Below are 17,928 nucleotides of genomic sequence, written 5' to 3' on the forward strand. Positions count from 1 at the left end.
ATTCGGGTTTTATAAAACAACAAAATTTCGGCAGCTCGTAATTTTGACCAAATTTTTTTTTCTACACCTTTTAGAAATTTGGTTCGGGCTTCGAATCCCACACCCAGACACCAATTGTTACTGTACTAACACAATTGGTGTCCAAAATTTGGGCCTAACAAATTTAGTCCCAGGTCCGAATCCCAACTCCTGACAACCAATTGTTACAGATCGCGGTTTTAGATGTTATGATGGGCCGAGCGGATGGTCCAACCGCGACCGTTACAGGATCCCCAATTGGCCCGATTCCACCCGACGTTGACCAGATCGCACCACAGATATTCAATCGGGAAACCTCTAAAGCGACCGAAAGAGAATGAAAAGAGAAGAAGACAGAGTACGGAGGAAGAACAGATTTATTATACACACACAAGCAAAAAGAAAGAGCGACCAAAATTATTTACAGCAATGGATGGAAGAGGCAGTCACACAGTGCATCGTTAGCTTATCCTATTCAATTTACTTAACCCCAGGACAACGAGTAGGACAGACGACGTTCACACTTACACGGGGGATATTGCAGGCAGGTAGGGCTTGAGGTGGATTGCTGGAGAGGGAGGCAGGGTCGGAGGCAGCAGCTCTCAATTCCTCGCGTTTTTGGCGGGAAAACCCTCCGTCGCGTATCCGCTGCCGATGCTGTAGACGTCACGCGCTGGCTCGGTCACACCTGCTCCTCTCCTTCTGGTGGAGCCGTCTCCCTCCTTTCAGCGCGTCTCTCCAAAGCTGGTTTCCTCTCCGAGTACCTCTCCTCTTTGGCTTGGAGCGTCTCGCATCTCACCGCTCACCGCTCCTCTCGTATGTCACCTCTTCGCTCATCTCCCAGGTCATCTGGTGAAGCAGTCCCTTCCAGTCGCTTTTATCACTCGGGGCGGAATCAAGCCGCCGGCTGCGAGGGCACGCCTATCGGGTCGCTAACCGCGGTGCTGGTTGGTCATGCGACCTTCTGGCTCACTCCTCCCCTCTATGACGAGGTGGAGACACGCCTTTCTTCTCCGAGATGAGCACATGGGCAATGGCGGTTTGCGGGATTGAACACCACTCGCACCGCTTTTGAAAGGAACTTTGGAGAGCGGAGATGATTGGGGAAATTGGAAGGGCCTACGCTTATTTCGTTTGATACAATGCAGAGTCAATCTAGTGGGAAACACATATTTAGCCTACATAGAATAAGGAAATACACTATTTAAAAAGATATATCGTGGCCTGCGTGTACGTTTCATGGAATTAACTAGGAGGACGGCTGCGACCATTATTTACATTACGAGGGTGTTACACATAACAAAACCACACTTTTTACATTCGTTACACTTCCTCCAAAATTGTTACACCTCTCAAAAACCGTTACACTTCTCAAATTCGTTACACTTCTCAAAACCGTTACAATATATATATATATATATATATATATATATATATATACTGTATATATATATATATATATATTGCTTTTTTCTCATTATGTTTCATTTCTCATCTCATCTCATTAAGCCTGGTGTTGGCTTAGCGGTTGGGGTGCTGGCTTGGGATCCTAGGATCCTCGGTTTGAATTCCGGTCGATCGCTGAATTAACGCCAGGGGGGGTTGACTCAGCCTGTACTCCTTCCGAGGTCGGCAAATTGAGGACCAGTTCACTGGTAATTCCCTGTATGTTGCAAGAGGCGACTGACAGGGTTGGCGGCAGGAAGGGCATCCGGCTGTAAAACATTGCTTCAAAAAAGGGGACAACGGTGCCCCAAAAAAAAAAGGCCAACCCCTGCTCTGTGGGGAAAAATGGCCTCCAAAGGTGGTTCTATGTGCATGAAAAATATATTGTTCAGTCATATTGTGTGATATATTCAATCATCAATGTCGCTGTCCTCTGAACAATCAGTTTAAGCAAGCGTTTCAAGATTCAGTGTTCGTTCACATTTGCCCTTCTTTTCTTCGCATTTGCCAGACACAGCATGGCACTTGATATTTCTGGCAAGAGCAGTTGCGAGTGCAATTGTCACATTTGTAGCTTGTGAGAGATTGTGTGAGCTCTGGAAATGACGGCAATATCATAGGTACTGGCAGCAAATATTCTCCCATCTCCCATCTTCCAAATGAATGACGTGGCTGGAGGCAAGATTGGAATGGCAATCTGTGCTATTTTCTGAACCAGCATAGCAAAGGGACATCTCAACAGATGCTGCTTGAATGCAAACATCTAAAGTCCTTCGAGTTTCCACCAGCGATGAACAGATGTGCATGAAGTGTTGTTAACGAAGAGGACATTTTTTTTCCACCATATAATGTCATGAACAGATTTCTAGCTGCTCTTGTGATTTCATCTGTCATCTCTAAGTTCTCGCTTTCTCCACATCCTGCAAGAACTTCACAATCTATTTTGTGACGAAACTGCAGGACCTTTTCACGACAATGCCATAAATTAAGTTTGTGTCATCTTTTCCAGAGAAGGCAAAAATGAAAGGCTGGAGGTTGCAGTCGCTCAGGCCCAGAAGTTTTGCCAGCTCATGAACAGGCACCCACTGATCAAGAGACATTTTTACCGCAACTCGACATCATTTAGCAGTGTCGTTGAATAGTACACCAGTATTACTTGGTGTACTATTCAACCTTGTACTCTTCAACTTGTCAGTGTCATTGCTGTAAACCACAACACATTTAGCACCTAATTCAGTGGTTCCAAAACCCATGGTCGTGACACAAATGAGGTTCGCGAGGGTGTTCTTGAGGGTCGCGGGACGGTCTCAAAAAATATATATTTGTGTTATAAGGGGATTACTTCACTGGCACAATATGAAGGATTATTGAAATAGTAACTAAAGTAGAATAGTTGTGGATAATATAGCATCTGTTACGTTTTGAATTCACATGTTATAATTCACATGAAACTACCTCTGCCACCAAAGGTGGATGGAGGTTATGTTTTCACCCCTGTCTGTTTGTCAATTTGTTTGTGAACAAGATATCTCAAAAAGTTGTGAACGGATTCGAACGAAATTTGGCAGAGATGTACCGGAAGTGACAAGCACGAAATGATTCGATTTTGGTGAAGATCCGGATTCGTATCTGGCTGGTAGAATTTTTAAGTGATTCTTCACCATTGTGATGGGGCCAAAAACTATACATAGCAGGATATCTCAAAAAGTTGTGGACGTATTTGGACGAAAGTTGGTGGAGAGGTTGTGTGTGTAGCTAGGAAGATTTTGGTGAATATCTGAATATTGATTTGGATATGAGAATTATTTAATTTTTAAGTGATTCTTCACCATTGAGTGATGGGGCTAAAACCAACATAAAGCAGGATATTTCAAAAACTTACAAATGGATTTGGATGAAACTTGGTGGACAGGTTGGGTGTAGGACAAGGACGAATGTATTCTGTTTTCGTGAAGATCTGGATCCGGATACGAGAATTTTTAAAAAGTGATTCTTCACCATTGAGAGATGGGGCCAAAACGATACACAGTATAGCTCAATATTTGAAAATGTTGATGACTGGTTGTCACAAAACTTGGTAGATGAGTTCGGTGAGGCGACAAGGACAAGCCATTTGGATTTTGGTTAAGGTCGGAACCCAGATTTGGCCTATCAGTGGTATACAAGACGTAAACTGTTCAGCCTGGCGGAGGTATACGCTCTACCGAGTGCCATTCTAGTATTGATTGCAGTTGGACTTGAGCTCCCATCGTGCTTTAGATGAGCACCATCGTCATCTTCAAGGTTTTCTTAAATAAAAGTGCCACAAAGACTTCCACTGCTATGCGCATTGAGCTTGCAGTCTTTTAGGTCCTGTTTTAACCATACTGTATATGCATCCTGATGGTTAATATTCTAAACAAAACTATTTGGGTACAAGTATCGAGGCTCATGCAAGTGAATGACAGTGAAGGAGCTGTGCTCCTACGCGAGTTAAAAGGATTGACGCGACAAAAGACGGGAATTCATCCGAGTTTCTTTATTCAGTAAAACCAAACTCGGGTACTCTGAAAAGCCCGTTTATCGGGCAGCAATATAGATATGCAATCAAACGCGGCGAGAGTGGGCGTGCCCGGGCGGCCCGGGCGAGCCCGGGAAAGGCAAGTCTGGACATGCCCGGGAAAGGCGAGACTGAGCATCTCCGGGCGGTCTGGGCGAGCCCGGGAAAGGCGAGTCCGGACATGCCCGGGAAAGGCGAGACTGAGCGTCTCCGGGCGGTCTGGGTGAGCCCGGCACAGCGATCGCTCCCTGGTTGCGTCCTCGGCAGGTGTAAGGCGATTGTGTATGTTCAGCGGCAACCGCTACATGCGCCCCCCCAGAATGGACTTGCACCGGCAGGGTCAATTTAAGGGGGGTCTTGATGACCCGGCCGAAGCGACCCTTGGAAGGTCGTGGGGGGGGGGGGCGGGGGTCCGGTGTGGTGGTGGGTGGTCGAGCGGGGGGAACCGTGGACGGGGGGCGGCCTCGCCGCGGAGGAAGGGCCAACCGTGGTGGTTGGTCGACGTCCACGTGCGCCGGCTTGAGGCGGTCCACCGAAATCCGGTCCGACCTGCCGCCGACGTCGATGACAAAAGACTTGTCATCCCGTCGCAGGACCCGGAAGGGTCCGTTGTACGGCGGCCGGAGTGGCCCCCGGTGTGCGTCATGACGCACAAAAACGTACTCCGCTGTGCGAAGCGCTGGGGGGATGTAGGACTGGGGGCCACCGTGGTGGGACGTTGGCACGGGGGCAAACCGTAGGGCGGCCTCCTGGAGGTCCGAGCGCTGGCGAGCTGCGGACCAGGGACTGGTAGCGTCGGGCACGAACTCGCCCGGGACGCGTAAAGGCTGGCCGTAGACGAGCTCGGCGGTGGACGCCTGGAGGTCCTCCTTGGGGGCCGTGCGGAGGCCCAAAAGGACCCAAGGCAGCAGGTCGGCCCAACCGCCGTCCTGAAGGCCGGCCATGAGCGCGGCCTTCATGGAGCGGTGAAAACGCTCGCACAACCCATTGGCTTGGGGGTGGTAGGCCATGGTACGGTGGAGCTTGATCCCCAGGTTGCGGGCGACCGCGTCCCACAGCTCGGAGGTGAACTGCGGACCGCGGTCCGAAGAGATGTGCGCCGAAGCGGGCGACCCAGGTGGCGATGAAAGCCTGCGCCACGTCGGCGGTGGTGGTGGAAACGAGGGGAACGGCCTCCGGCCACCTGGTGGTCCTGTCCACCATGGTGAGCAGGTGTGTGAAACCTCGTGATGGGGGAAGGGGGCCCACCAGGTCCACGTTGACGTGGTCGAAACGCCGTTCGGGCACGGTGAAAGGTGCCAGCGGGGCCTGGGTGTGGCGGTGGACCATGGCCCGCTGGCAGGCCGTGCAGGCGTTGGCCCAATCGCGGACGTCCCGTCGAAGTCCGTGCCAGACGAAACGCGCCGACACCAGCTTCTGGGAAGCTTTCCGGCCCGGGTGGGAAAGGCCGTGGAGGGAGGCGAAAACGCGGCGCTGCCAGGTAACGGGCACGAAGGGGTGAGGCTGGCCTTGGGAGACGTCGCAGAGCAGGACAGTGTCCGCGAAGGGGACGTCGGCCAGGCGTAGGCCCGTGTCTGCCGCCCGGAGGGCTTGCACCATGGTGTCGGTGGTCTGGTCGGCCGCCATAAGCGCGAAGTCCACGCCGAGGTGGACCGCGTTCGCGCTGGCCCGAGAAAGACAGTTGGCCACGGCGTTGTCTTTTCCGGCGACGTGTCGGATGTCCGTGGTAAATTCCGACACGGCGGAGAGGTGGCGCTGCTGGCGGGCCGACCACGGCTCCGTGACTTTGGCCATCGCGTAAACCAACAGCTTGTGGTCGACGAAAGCCGTGAACGGGCGGCCCTCCAGGAGGTGGCGGAACTGGCGAACGGCCAGGTATAGACCGAGGAGCTCGCGGTCGAATGTGCTATATTTTAGCTCGTTCGGCCGGAGTTGCCGGCTAAAAAAAGCGAGTGGCTGCCAAACCCCGTTCACCCATTGTTCGTGTACGGCACCCACCGCGTAGTCGGAGGCGTCCGTAGTGAGGGCGATTGGAGCGTCGAGCACCGGGTGAGCCAGCAGCGTTGCGTTGGTGAGGGCCAGCTTTGCGCCTGTGAATGCCGCGTCCATGGCTGCGGACCAGACGACGTCATGCTTGGCCGGCTTGCCCCAGAGGGCTTCGTAAAGGGGCCGCATGAGCTGAGCGGCGCGGGGCACGAAAAGGTGGTAGAAATTCACCATGCCGAGGAACTCCTGCAGGGCCTTGATGGAGCGGGGACGCGGGAACTCGGTGATGGCCTCGACCTTGGTTGGCAGCGGCACGGCCCCGTTTCTGGTGATGTGGTGGCCCAAAAAGTCAACGGCCGTCGTGCCGAAGTGGCATTTGGCCAGGTTGACAATTAAGCCATGCTCGCTGAGGTGCCCGAACAGTGTTCGGAGGTGGAGGAGGTGCTCGGCCTGGGACGTGCTGGCGACGAGGATGTCGTCCAGATAGATGAAGAGGAACGGCAGGTCGCGCAGCACGCCGTCCAAGCGTTGGAATGCCTGGGCCGCGTTCTTGAGGCCAAACGGCATTCTCAGGAATTCGAACAGGCCGAACGGCATGATGACGGCCGTTTTTGGGACGTCGGCCGGCCTGACAGGTACCTGGTGGTATCCCCGTTTTAGGTCAAGTTTCAAGAAAATGACCCGCCCCGCCAAACGGGCGGAAAAGTCCTGGATGTGCGGGACCGGATACCTGTCGGGGGTGGTAACGTCGTTGAGGCGGCAGTAGTCACCACATGGGCGCCAGCCGCCCCCCGGCTTCGGCACGATGTGCAGCGGCGAGGCCCACGCGCTATCGGAGCGCCGCACGATGCCGAGGTGCTCCAATGCGTCGAACTCAGCTTTTGCCACGGCGAGCTTGGCCGGGTCGAGGCGGCGGGCTCTGGCGTAGACCGACGGGACCGTAGTTGGTATGTGGTGCTCGATACCATGTCTCACTGCGACGGCCGAAAACGTCGGCCGCGTGAGGGCCGGGAACTCTGCGAGCAGGCGAGCGAACTCGTTTGCCGCCGGGAGGGCGCATGCTAGTTCGGTCGGCGCGGAGCTGCTCATCGTGCATGCCATGGAGCTGAAAGTCTCGGCGTTGACAAGGCGACGCCGTTTGACGTCGACCAGCAGCCCGTGTGCGCAGAGGAAGTTCGCACCCAGCAAAGCCATGGGCACGCTCGCCGTCACAAAGGTCCAGTTAAAGCGCTGGTTGCCAAAGCAGAGGGTGACGTTGCGCGGGCCGAAGGTGCGGATGGCCGATCCGTTAGCAGCGACCAAGGAGGGGCCGCAAACGGCGGTCTGCCTGTCCTGCTCGGAGGCGGGTATGACGCTCAGTTGGGCGCCGGTGTCACAAAGGAAGCGCCGCCCGGACGCTTTGTCCTTGATAAAAAGCAAGTTGCCCGAGTGGCCGGCGCTCATGGCTGGTAATGAACGCCGGCCCGGCCGTTTCCCGACTTGCCGAAAGTGCACGGGGGTCGGCATGTCCGAGCCTTGTGTCCGAACCTGGCGTGGTAATAACACCATGCCTGGTCAGCTGGAGGCCCCGGCCGTCGTGTTGGGAGCAGTCGGTGCGGCGTGGCGGCCGCCAGTTGCACCGGCAGTTCGGCCTCCAACCGCACCGGCGCTCGGGCGCCATGGGCGTCGCCTCGGACAGCGGCGGGCTCCAGGTAGCCGCCCCGATGTGCTGGCCTGCCGAAGAGATCTTGTCGGCTTCCCTGGCGAGGGCGCGGGGATCCGTGATCTGCGTGCCTGCCAGGGCGAGGCGTACCTGGCTAGGCAGCTGGCGGAGGAACAGCTCTCGGAAAAGAAAATCCTGGGAGTGCTCACCGAGCAGCGATAGCATGCAGTCCATTCGCTGGGACGGGCACGTGTCGCCGAGCTCGGGCAGGTCGAGCAGGCGTCGTGCACGTTCTGCCGGTGAGAGGGCGAACGCGTCGAGGAGGAGCGTCTTGATCGCGCCATACTTGTCAGCAGCTGGCGGGTGCTGGAGGAGGCCCAGGGCGCGGGCCGCGGTGGCGGAGCCGAGTGCCGCTACCACATGGTGGAAGCGGGTGTCGTCGACGGTAATGCCTCGCAGGGCAAACTGGGAGTCCGCCTGGGCAAACCAAACCGCCGCGTGAGCCTCCCAGAAGGTAGGCAGTTTAAGGGCAACTGCCGTGTCCATGTCGGGGGTCACCAATGAAGGAGCTGTGCTCCTACGCGAGTTAAAAGGATTGACGCGACAAAAGACGGGAATTCATCCGAGTTTCTTTATTCAGTAAAAACAAACTCGGGTACTCTGAAAAGCCCGTTTATCGGGCAGCAATATATATATGCAATCAAACGCGGCGAGAGTGGGCGTGCCCGGGCGGCCCGGGCGAGCCCGGGAAAGGCTAGTCTGGACATGCCCGGGAAAGGCGAGACTGAGCGTCTCCGGGCGGTCTGGGCGAGCCCGGGAAAGGCGAGTCTGGACATGCCCGGGAAAGGCGAGACTGAGCGTCTCCGGGCGGTCTGGGCGAGCCCGGCACAGCGATCGCTCCCTGGTTGCGTCCTCGGCAGGTGTAAGGCGATTGTGTATGTTCAGTGGCAACCGCTACAACAGGATCAATGGATCAACAAGCAAAATTGGGGCAAAGGGAAACCAATTAAACAACAATGAACATGCACCACAGACCAAGGAAAGGAATTGCTGGAGATGTGTGAGGACGATGTGTCTCAGCGAATGTAGTAAAGCTCATTCGTGGAAATGGGAGAGACCAGGAGGGGGCGGTGGGCACCAGACTTGAAATCCTGTTAAGGAACAATTTGAGACGACACTCGGGAAGACATTTCCACACAAAGCAAACTGCAGCATGAATGCTATGTGGTGTTATGTGGGAGGTTTTTAATGTTTTCCATGACTTAATTTTTGCAGAATCACTTTTGATGGGGCAGAAGTGGAAGTACTGTACCACACGTTTTATTTAATTGTTTTAAACCATTTTCTAATGTCCAATTTTCACTAGTTGGTTAAACAAGAAATAAACGGTCTTGATGTTTTTTCTCTTCACAAACCAGGAGCTGTATCCGTCCTTGAAATGCAGATTATAAAGTGTCACTAACCGCAACAAAAGAGACCCTACAAAGGGGGTTCCAAACCTAGTCCTTCCAGAACTAATTGCTTTGCAACCTGAGAACGTGTGCAGAAGTAACCGGATGCACCTTTTCTGCTTTACTTTAATTTGGTTTCACCAGTGATTTGGTGTGGATTTTTTATACATCAATTTAGAAATAAACTGGTTTGGTGCTTTTTTTTTATTTACAGGAGTGAGGCTCATGGTAGAGCAGGGTAGATCTGACAGTGGGACAAAAAAAAAAAAAAAACCTTTAGAGGCCATTTTTCCCCGCAAGCGGGGGTTGGCCTTTTTCGGGGACCGTGGTTGTTGTTTTTTGGTTCCCTTTTTGAAGCAATGTTTTACGGCAGGATGCCCTTCCTGCCGCCTTTTTACGACAAACAGGGAATTACCAGTGAAGTGGTACTCAATTTGCCGACCTCGGAAGGATGACAGGCTAAGTCAACCCCCCTTGCGTTAATTCAGCGATCGGATGAAGTCACACAATTCCTAGAGGTACTGACAGATGAAGAAGATGAGACTAAGAAGAATTGCATAAAATAGAAAAGAAAAGGGTGGCAACAACAAATTAGTGACAAACTGACAAAAAATTAGTAATTAGAATTAGTTATTATTTACAGGAGTGAGGCTCATGGTAGAGCAGGGTAGATCTGACAGTGGGACAAACATCAAGGCAAATTAATTAAAGAGAAAAGAGAGGAGGGGAGGAATCGCTAGCAAGTACGATGGTTGGAGAGTGTGGTCCTTGGTGGTAGTGATAGGATAGAAGAAGAGAAACAGCGAGAAGGAACGCCACCTGCGTGATCTAGGGATAGATTGGTCAAGAAAAAATAATAATTTGATGCCATCATCGGTCACGTGGTTGGCAGCCATATTTTTATGCCGTCCGGAACAGCGATTGTCTGTCCGTCCGGTGTATGTATGTATGTCCCTCACAAACGTCCACCAATCAGAGCTGAGGATCTGGTCACGTGACGGGGAGACAGCAGATCCTCCACTCAGCAGATCCAAGCCTGGCTACGCCATTATTAGACTACCGCTCTTGTTTTGAAGCATTTTAAATGAAACTGTAATGATATGTAACACGTTGTGGCGGACACAAAAGCCCACTGGCGTGGTGACATCATTCCGCGCACCAAGTGGGCGGTGGCCACGCCCGAGGGGTAGGCGTGGCCTCATGATATACACCGGGCGCGCAGCCCGGAGCGCGCCAGTGTTACAGTGAGCTCCTGAAATAAAGACGCTTATAAGTTACCGCTTGTCCGCTTCCTCCTTGCTCGCAAGCAGCGCGCGTAACGCCGCGCTTTACTGGTGACCCCCTTGACGTTGGATCTGCCGGAGCGATCCTTCCACACGCGACGCCATTGCCATGGCCAACTTCATCAAACTTCCCGAATTTTGGGAGGCTCAGGCCGAAGTCTGGTTCGTCCAGGCCGAAGCCCAATTTCAGCTTCGGTGCCTCACCGGCGATGACACGCGCTATTGCCACGTCGTCGCCTCCCTCGGGCCCGGCACGGCCGCTCGAGTTGTGTCCGTCCTTCGCCACCCACCGGACGGCCACAAGTACGAGGCACTCAAGCGGCTACTCCTAGCCACGTTCGGCCTCACGGACGACGCACGGGCCGACCGCCTCCTGGATCTCCCCGAGCTCGGTGACACACGCCCGTCGGTCCGAATGGACCATATGCTGTCACTGTTGGGCGACGAAGCCCCCGGTTCTCTATTCCAGGCGCTTTTCCGTCGCCAACTTCCAGCGCAGGTTCGCCTCGCGTTGGCCGGGACCGGGCTAACGGAACCCCGAGCATTGGCAGCCGAGGCGGACAAGTACTTCGCCGCTTCGGACACGCGGGCGAGAGTCGGCGTGGCCGTCACGGCCCTCGTGGCTGATGCTGCTGATGCTGCTGCTGATGCTGCTGATCCACAGCATCAGCTTATACAGCATACGCAGCATGCTAATACGCACCTCGTGACCGCCGCCACGCCCCGCCCACCGCCGCGGCGAAAACCGCCACCGCGGGGAAACCCGCCAACTCCACCGGCCTGGCTGAGCCAGCCGCGCTCCTCCAGCTCCACCACCTGGTGCTGGTTCCACGCCAAGTTCGGCCACGAAGCTCGGCAGTGTCATCCGCCATGCTCCTTCAACAGGTCGGGAAACGCCTGGGCCGGCGCTCAATAGTGGCGATGAGCGCCGGCCGTTCGAGCAGCCTGCTGTTCATAACGGACACCTTCTCCGGGCGCCGTTACCTGTGCGACACGGGAGCGCAGGTGAGTGTCGTTCCCGCCGGCACGTCAGACAAGCACGCCGCGGGTGGGGGCCCCGCGCTGCTTGCCGCGAACGGGACGCCCATCCGTACGTACGGAAAACGCTGCCTCTCTCTGCGGTTCGGAGGGCAGGTTTTCCGATGGACGTTCGTCACCGCCGACGTGCCCATGGCACTGCTTGGCACGGACTTCCTGTGCGCTAATGGGCTCCTGGTCGACGTCAAGCGCAGACGTCTTGTCCAGGCCGAGACGTTCAGCTCGCTCGCTTGTGCGTTGCCCAGCTCAACGAGCGGCTTGCCAAGCGGCTTGCCGAACGGTTCGGTTCCGGCCACGTTGGTCTGTACGCTTCCGGCAGCGGACGCATTCACCTGCCTCCCCGCCGGCTTCCCGGCCCTCATGCGGCCCACCTTCTCGGAGGGGGCCGTCAAGCACGGGGTGGCCCATCACATCCCCACCGTCGGGCCACCGGTCTACGCCCGGGCACGCCGCCTCGAGCCGACGAAGCTGGCGGTGGCAAAAGCGGCGTTCGCTACCCTGGAGCGACTCGGCATCGTTCGGCGCTCAGAGAGCGCTTGGGCGTCGCCGCTGCACATCGTGCCGAAGCATCGCCGTCTCAATGACGCCACGACTCCCGACCGCTACCCCGTCCCCCACATTCAGGACATTTCCGCCCGTTTGGCGGGCATGTCCTTCTTCTCGAAGGTGGACCTCATACGCGGCTACCATCAGGTCCCCGTCAGGCCGGAGGACGTCCCGAAGACGGCGGTCATCACGCCATTCGGACTCTTCGAGTTCCTGCGCATGCCCTTCGGTCTGAAGAATGCGGCTCAGGCGTTCCAGCGACTGATGGACAGCGTCCTGCGTGACTTGGATTTTGTCTACGTCTACCTGGACGATATCCTCGTCGCCAGCGCGTCCCGCGAAGAGCACCTACGCCACCTCCGCACGCTCTTCGAACGCCTGGGCCAGCATGGCCTGATTGTGAACCCCGCAAAGTGCCGGTTTGGCGCCACCATAATCGATTTTCTGGGGCACCGTGTCACCAGGCACGGAGCCGTCCCCCTGCCGGCCAAGGTGGAGGCGGTGAAGGGGTTTCCGCGCCCCCGCACGAAAAGAGGGCTGCAGGAGTTCCTGGGCATGGTGAACTTTTACCATCGGTTCCTGCCCCGTATCGCCCAGCTCCTGCGCCCCCTGCACGAAGCTCTCCGAGGTAAGCCGGGCAAAGGCGACGTTACCTGGACCGAGCAGATGGACACGGCGTTCACGGGCGCGAAGCTCGCCTTGGCTAACGCCACCATGCTCGCGCGCCCGATGCACCGATCGCCCTCACCACCGATGCCTCGGACTACGCGGTGGGCGTGGTGCACGAGCAATGGGTGCGTGGAGCTTGGCAACCGCTGGCGTTCTTTAGCCGGCAGCTTCGCCCACGCGAACGCCGTTACAGTACCTTCGACCGCGAGTTGCTCGGGCTTCACTTGGCGGTCAGGCACTTCCGCCATCTGCTCGAGGGCCGTGCGTTCACTGCCTTCGTCGACCACAAGCCGCTGATCTTCGCGATGGGCAAGGTCACCGAGCCGTGGTCGGCCCGGCAGCAGCGTCACCTCTCGGCCGTGTCCGAGTACATGACGGACATCCAGCACGTCGCGGGGAAGGACAACCCGGTGGCGGATTGCCTTTCCCGGGCCGTCGCCCACGCAGTCCACCTCGGCATCGACTATGCGCGGATGGCAGCGGACCAGGCCGCTGACCCCGACGTCCAGGCCTTGCGGACCGCCGTCACGGGCCTCCGCGTCACCGAGGTGGCGTTCGACGGCGCGGGCGCGGCCCTCTTGTGCGACGTCTCCCTCGGGCGTCCTCGCCCCATTGTGCCCGCGGGCTGGCAGCGCCAGGTGTTTGACGCCATCCACGGCCTGTCCCACCCGGGCGCGAGGGCCTCCCAAAGGCTGATCGCCGACAAGTTCGTCTGGCATGGCCTCCGGAAGGCCGTCCGCGGCTGGGCCAGGACGTGCCTCGCGTGCCAGCGCGCCAAGGTGCACCGGCACACCCAGGCCCCGTTGGCCCCGTTCACGGTGCCGGAACGCCGGTTTGACCACGTCCACGTGGACCTGGTGGGACCTCTGCCCCCTCGCGGGGTTTCACCTACGTCCTCACCATGGTGGACCGCACCACCCGGTGGCCGGAGGCCGTGCCCTTGGCGTCGACAACGGCGGCCGATGTCGCGTAGGCTTTCATCGCCAACTGGGTCGCCCGGTTCGGCGCCCCCTCAGACATCTCGTCCGACCGCGGCCCCCAGTTCACCTCGGAGCTCTGGGGGGCGGTCGCGCAGGGGCTCGGGGTCCGGCTGCACCGAACCACGGCCTACCACCCCCAGGCTAACGGCCTGTGTGAGCGATTTCACCGCTCATTGAAGGCCGCGCTCCGGGCCACCCTCCGCGACGGCGGCTGGGTCGACAGGCTCCCCTGGGTCCTGCTGGGCCTCCGGACGGCGCCCAAGGAGGACCTGCGCGCATCCGCGGCGGAGTTGGTCTTCGGGCAACCGCTGCGCGTGCCGGGCGAGTTCCTCCCCGACTCCACGGCACCATGGTCCGCGGCACAGCAGCGCTCCGCTCTGCAAGAGACCGCCCAGAGGTTCGCCCCGGTGCCAACGGCATGCCACGGGCACCCACCGACGCACGTCGCCCCGGAGCTTCGCACGGCGGAGTACGTCTTCGTCCGCCACGATGCCCACCGGACACCACTGCGGCCCCCGTACGACGGGCCTTTCCGCGTGCTGGAGACCGGGGCGAAGCACTTCACCCTGGACATCGGCGGTACTCCTGACCGCGTTTCGGTAGACCGCCTCAAGCCGGCCCACCTCAACGTGGACCATCCACCGCCAGTGGCCCGACCCCCACGTCGGGGCCGCCCCCCTGCGGGCGGACCCCCGGCACCGCCCAGCCCCGCCGCCACGCCGCCCCCCGGTCCTGCACCCATCCCAGGGGCAGCCAGGGGCATCCCACCTGGCATCCCTGCACCCCGGACGCCGCCGATCGCCAGGGGGCGCTTCGGCCGGGTCATTCGTCTGCCCCGCAAACTGGCCCTCCAGGTGCGCGGGAATTCTGGGGGGGCGCGTGTGGCAGACACAAAAGCCCACTGGCGTGGTGACATCATTCCGCGCACCAAGTGGGCGGTGGCCACGCCCGAGGGGTAGGCGTGGCCTCATGATATACACCGGGCGCGCAGCCCGGAGTGCGCCAGTGTTACAGTGAGCTCCTGAAATAAAGACGCTTATAAGTTATCGCTTGTCCGCTTCCTCCTTGCTCGCAAGCAGCGCGCGTAACGCCGCGCTTTAACGTAAACATTTTCAATTGCTTGTGTGTTTGTACGTTATTTTTCCACGGCCAAACTGTAGCACGTAGAGCCCCCAACTTTCGAGTATAGGTACTTCAGAGTCTGAGCAAGGTTTTAAGCTTCCATACATTGTCTTTAACGTTTTGAGTTTTTTGAACTACCACGTTTTGAGGCCACTATAAAGTGTATATCGGGATGTGGGGTCAGGCAATGCTTTGTCCAGGACTCATCATTTGCAGTCCTTTTGTCCATTTTAATCTTCGAAGTGCGGTTCCAGAAATACTATTTACATCATGTTCTTTGTAATACCTTTGTGTTATAGATGAATAAGCACACCTGGTGTTGATATTCAGAGTTCCATGGTTAATTGACTGGAGACAAACATGGGATTGATATTTCAATCTCAATAAATTTTCCAGAATTGTTGTTACAATCTACAACAGCACAAGTCTTGGCCGCGCTTCCTGTTTTCCAAAAATCTGTGGTTAAATGCTCCAGCTTTCTGTCTTATCAAAGGGTACACAAATGGCTACGTGGCAAACAATGAGTGAGATGCTGGCATCCCCTTAAAATTAAATACTCGTGATGGAAAGGTCTATATCATCTGAGATAAGTATGATAATTTACCATTGTTTTGTGTTTGATCTTCCAAAATTGACATGGAATTCTGCTTTGCTTTGTTTGCAGCATAAAAATGATGGCAGGATGCCAGTCACTCCATTTTGTAACCCTCCCTGACCCGGATAAATTGTGTGCCAGCCGGCTTAGTGTGCTGTCTCTGGAAAACGACACCAAGCAACAGCAGGTACTGCAATGCCGGTGAGTTGTGGTCTATCTGATCTTCATTAGTCGAGCATTGTAACTGCACAGGTAACCACATTGTGGATTTATTTGTTTGTCATGTTGTCTGTTTCAGAAAATTACTTTTCACAAATGTTGAGGTTTTGGCATCTCCTGCACCAGACACAAGTGATGAGATTTTCATTGTTACATCGGTAAGTTTAACAATATGTTTCCCGGGTATGCTTTTTTTCTGCAGAAGTTGAGACGCACAGAAGAGTTAATCGAGAGATGGCAGGTTAACATAGTGCCAGTACTAGAGGGGAACAGGTGGACAAAAACTCACACTACAGCATGAGTAGAAGAACTCGGGAATAGGTGTGGGAGAAATCATAAGGCAGCAAAATGCAGCAGCAATCTTGAGGGGTGGTAGGGAAGAGCATGATACAACAGACAAGGGGATTCAGTTCCACAGATGTGACTGTAAAGCTTAGAGATGAGTATCAAACTTACACCAGTGGAGGGTAACTCGGTTTGTTTGCTTGTTTTTCAAAATAACTCAGGCTCATTGGAGGGGCTGGGGATGGGCAGTAGGAAGAGGGTATAGGTCGAGAAAAAAAACTGAAGAAAGGCAACTGGAGATCCAACAACCTGCTTGCGGTGTGCAAGAGGAAGAAGAACCTGCAAGAAGTTAAGTCCTGGCACTCAACCTGCTGAGAGATACCAATAACTGAAAGAGCCTTGGATTCAACCACTTCATTTGGAGAGAGGTGGAAAGCAGATGTCCATCCTTGAGTTGGGAGCTTATACTCCATGGCACAAACCTCTCGATTTTTGAAAAGCCTACTTCACCATAATGAGCTTTGGAGAGCCCACAATGGACATGACTGAGAAATAGCAAGTTTAGAAGCCAGCTTGGAAATATGGTCTAACCAAGTCATGTTATGCCTGATAGGCTTGTGCAAAGAAGCTTCTGAGACTGAACCTCTCCCAGTGTTTAACCACAATTGGATTGGGGAATTAATCAGCCATTCCTTAATAAAAGGATAAATATAGTGTGAATATGGAATTTTCCTTTGTTAAACGCATGTTCCAAGTCATTGACCAGTGATTATTTATTTATTTATTTATTTTCTACATCTGCAGTCAGGGATGCTACAGCAGCATGCATTTTCCTTTGTTAAACGCATGTTCCAAGTCATTGACCAGTGATTATTTATTTATTTATTTATTTTCTACATCTGCAGTCAGGGATGCTACAGCAGCATGCATTTTCCTTTGTTAAACGCATGTTCCAAATCATTGACCAGTGATTATTTATTTATTTATTTATTTTCTACATCTGCAGTCAGGGATGCCACAGCAGCATGCATTTTCCTTTGTTAAACGCATGTTCCAAATCATTGACCAGTGATTATTTATTTATTTATTTATTTCCTACATCTGCAGTCAGGGATGCCACAGCAGCATGCATTTTCCTTTGTTAAACGCATGTTCCAAATCATTGACCAGTGATTATTTATTTATTTATTTATTTTCTACATCTGCAGTCAGGGATGCTACAGCAGCATGCATTTTCCTTTGTTAAACGCATGTTCCAAATCATTGACCAGTGATTATTTATTAATTTATTTATTTTCTACATCTGCAGTCATGGATGCCACAGCAGCATGCATTTTCCTTTGTTAAACGCATGTTCCAAATCATTGACCAGTGATTATTTATTAATTTATTTATTTTCTACATCTGCAGTCAGGGATGCTACAGCAGCATGCATTTTCCTTTGTTAAACGCATGTTCCAAATCATTGACCAGTGATTATTTATTTATTTATTTATTTTCTACATCTGCAGTCAGGGATGCTACAGCAGCATGCATTTTCCTTTGTTGAAAGGCATGTTCCAAGTCATTGACCAGTGATTATTTATTAATTTATTTATTTTCTACATCTGCAGTCAGGGATGCTACAGCAGCATGCATTTTCCTTTGTTAAACGCATGTTCCAAATCATTGACCAGTGATTATTTATTTATTTATTTATTTTCTACATCTGCAGTCAGGGATGCTACAGCAGCATGCATTTTCCTTTGTTGAAAGGCATGTTCCAAGTCATTGACCAGTGATTATTTATTTATTTATTTATTTATTTTCTACATCTGCAGTCAGGGATGCCACAGCAGCATGCATTTTCCTTTGTTAAACGCATGTTCCAAGTCATTGACCAGTGATTATTTATTTATTTATTTATTTATTTTCTACATCTGCAGTCAGGGATGCCACAGCAGCATGCATTTTCCTTTGTTGAACGCATGTTCCAAGTCATTGACCAGTGATTATTTATTAATTTATTTATTTTCTACATCTGCAGTCAGGGATGCTACAGCAGCATGCATTTTCCTTTGTTAAACGCATGTTCCAAATCATTGACCAGTGATTATTTATTTATTTATT

General features: G+C 54.1%; 1 protein-coding gene across 1 annotated transcript in view; it reads left to right on the top strand.

Annotated features, from left to right (window-relative positions):
- The window catches only part of C10H18orf63 (chromosome 10 C18orf63 homolog), a 135,962-nt gene that overhangs the window by 44,792 nt on the left and 73,242 nt on the right, over nucleotides 1–17,928 (top strand). Inside the window, exons 2-3 of the mRNA XM_068127436.2 lie at nucleotides 15,385–15,516; nucleotides 15,614–15,692. Of these exons, the coding sequence (XP_067983537.2) occupies nucleotides 15,392–15,516; nucleotides 15,614–15,692 (204 nt within the window). The 5' untranslated portion in view covers nucleotides 15,385–15,391. The remainder of the gene's footprint in view (nucleotides 1–15,384; nucleotides 15,517–15,613; nucleotides 15,693–17,928) is intronic.

This window comes from Myxine glutinosa, chromosome 10, assembly GCF_964187855.1.
Source record: "Myxine glutinosa chromosome 10, kmMyxGlut1.1, whole genome shotgun sequence".
Classification (NCBI taxonomy): Eukaryota; Metazoa; Chordata; class Myxini; order Myxiniformes; family Myxinidae; genus Myxine; species Myxine glutinosa.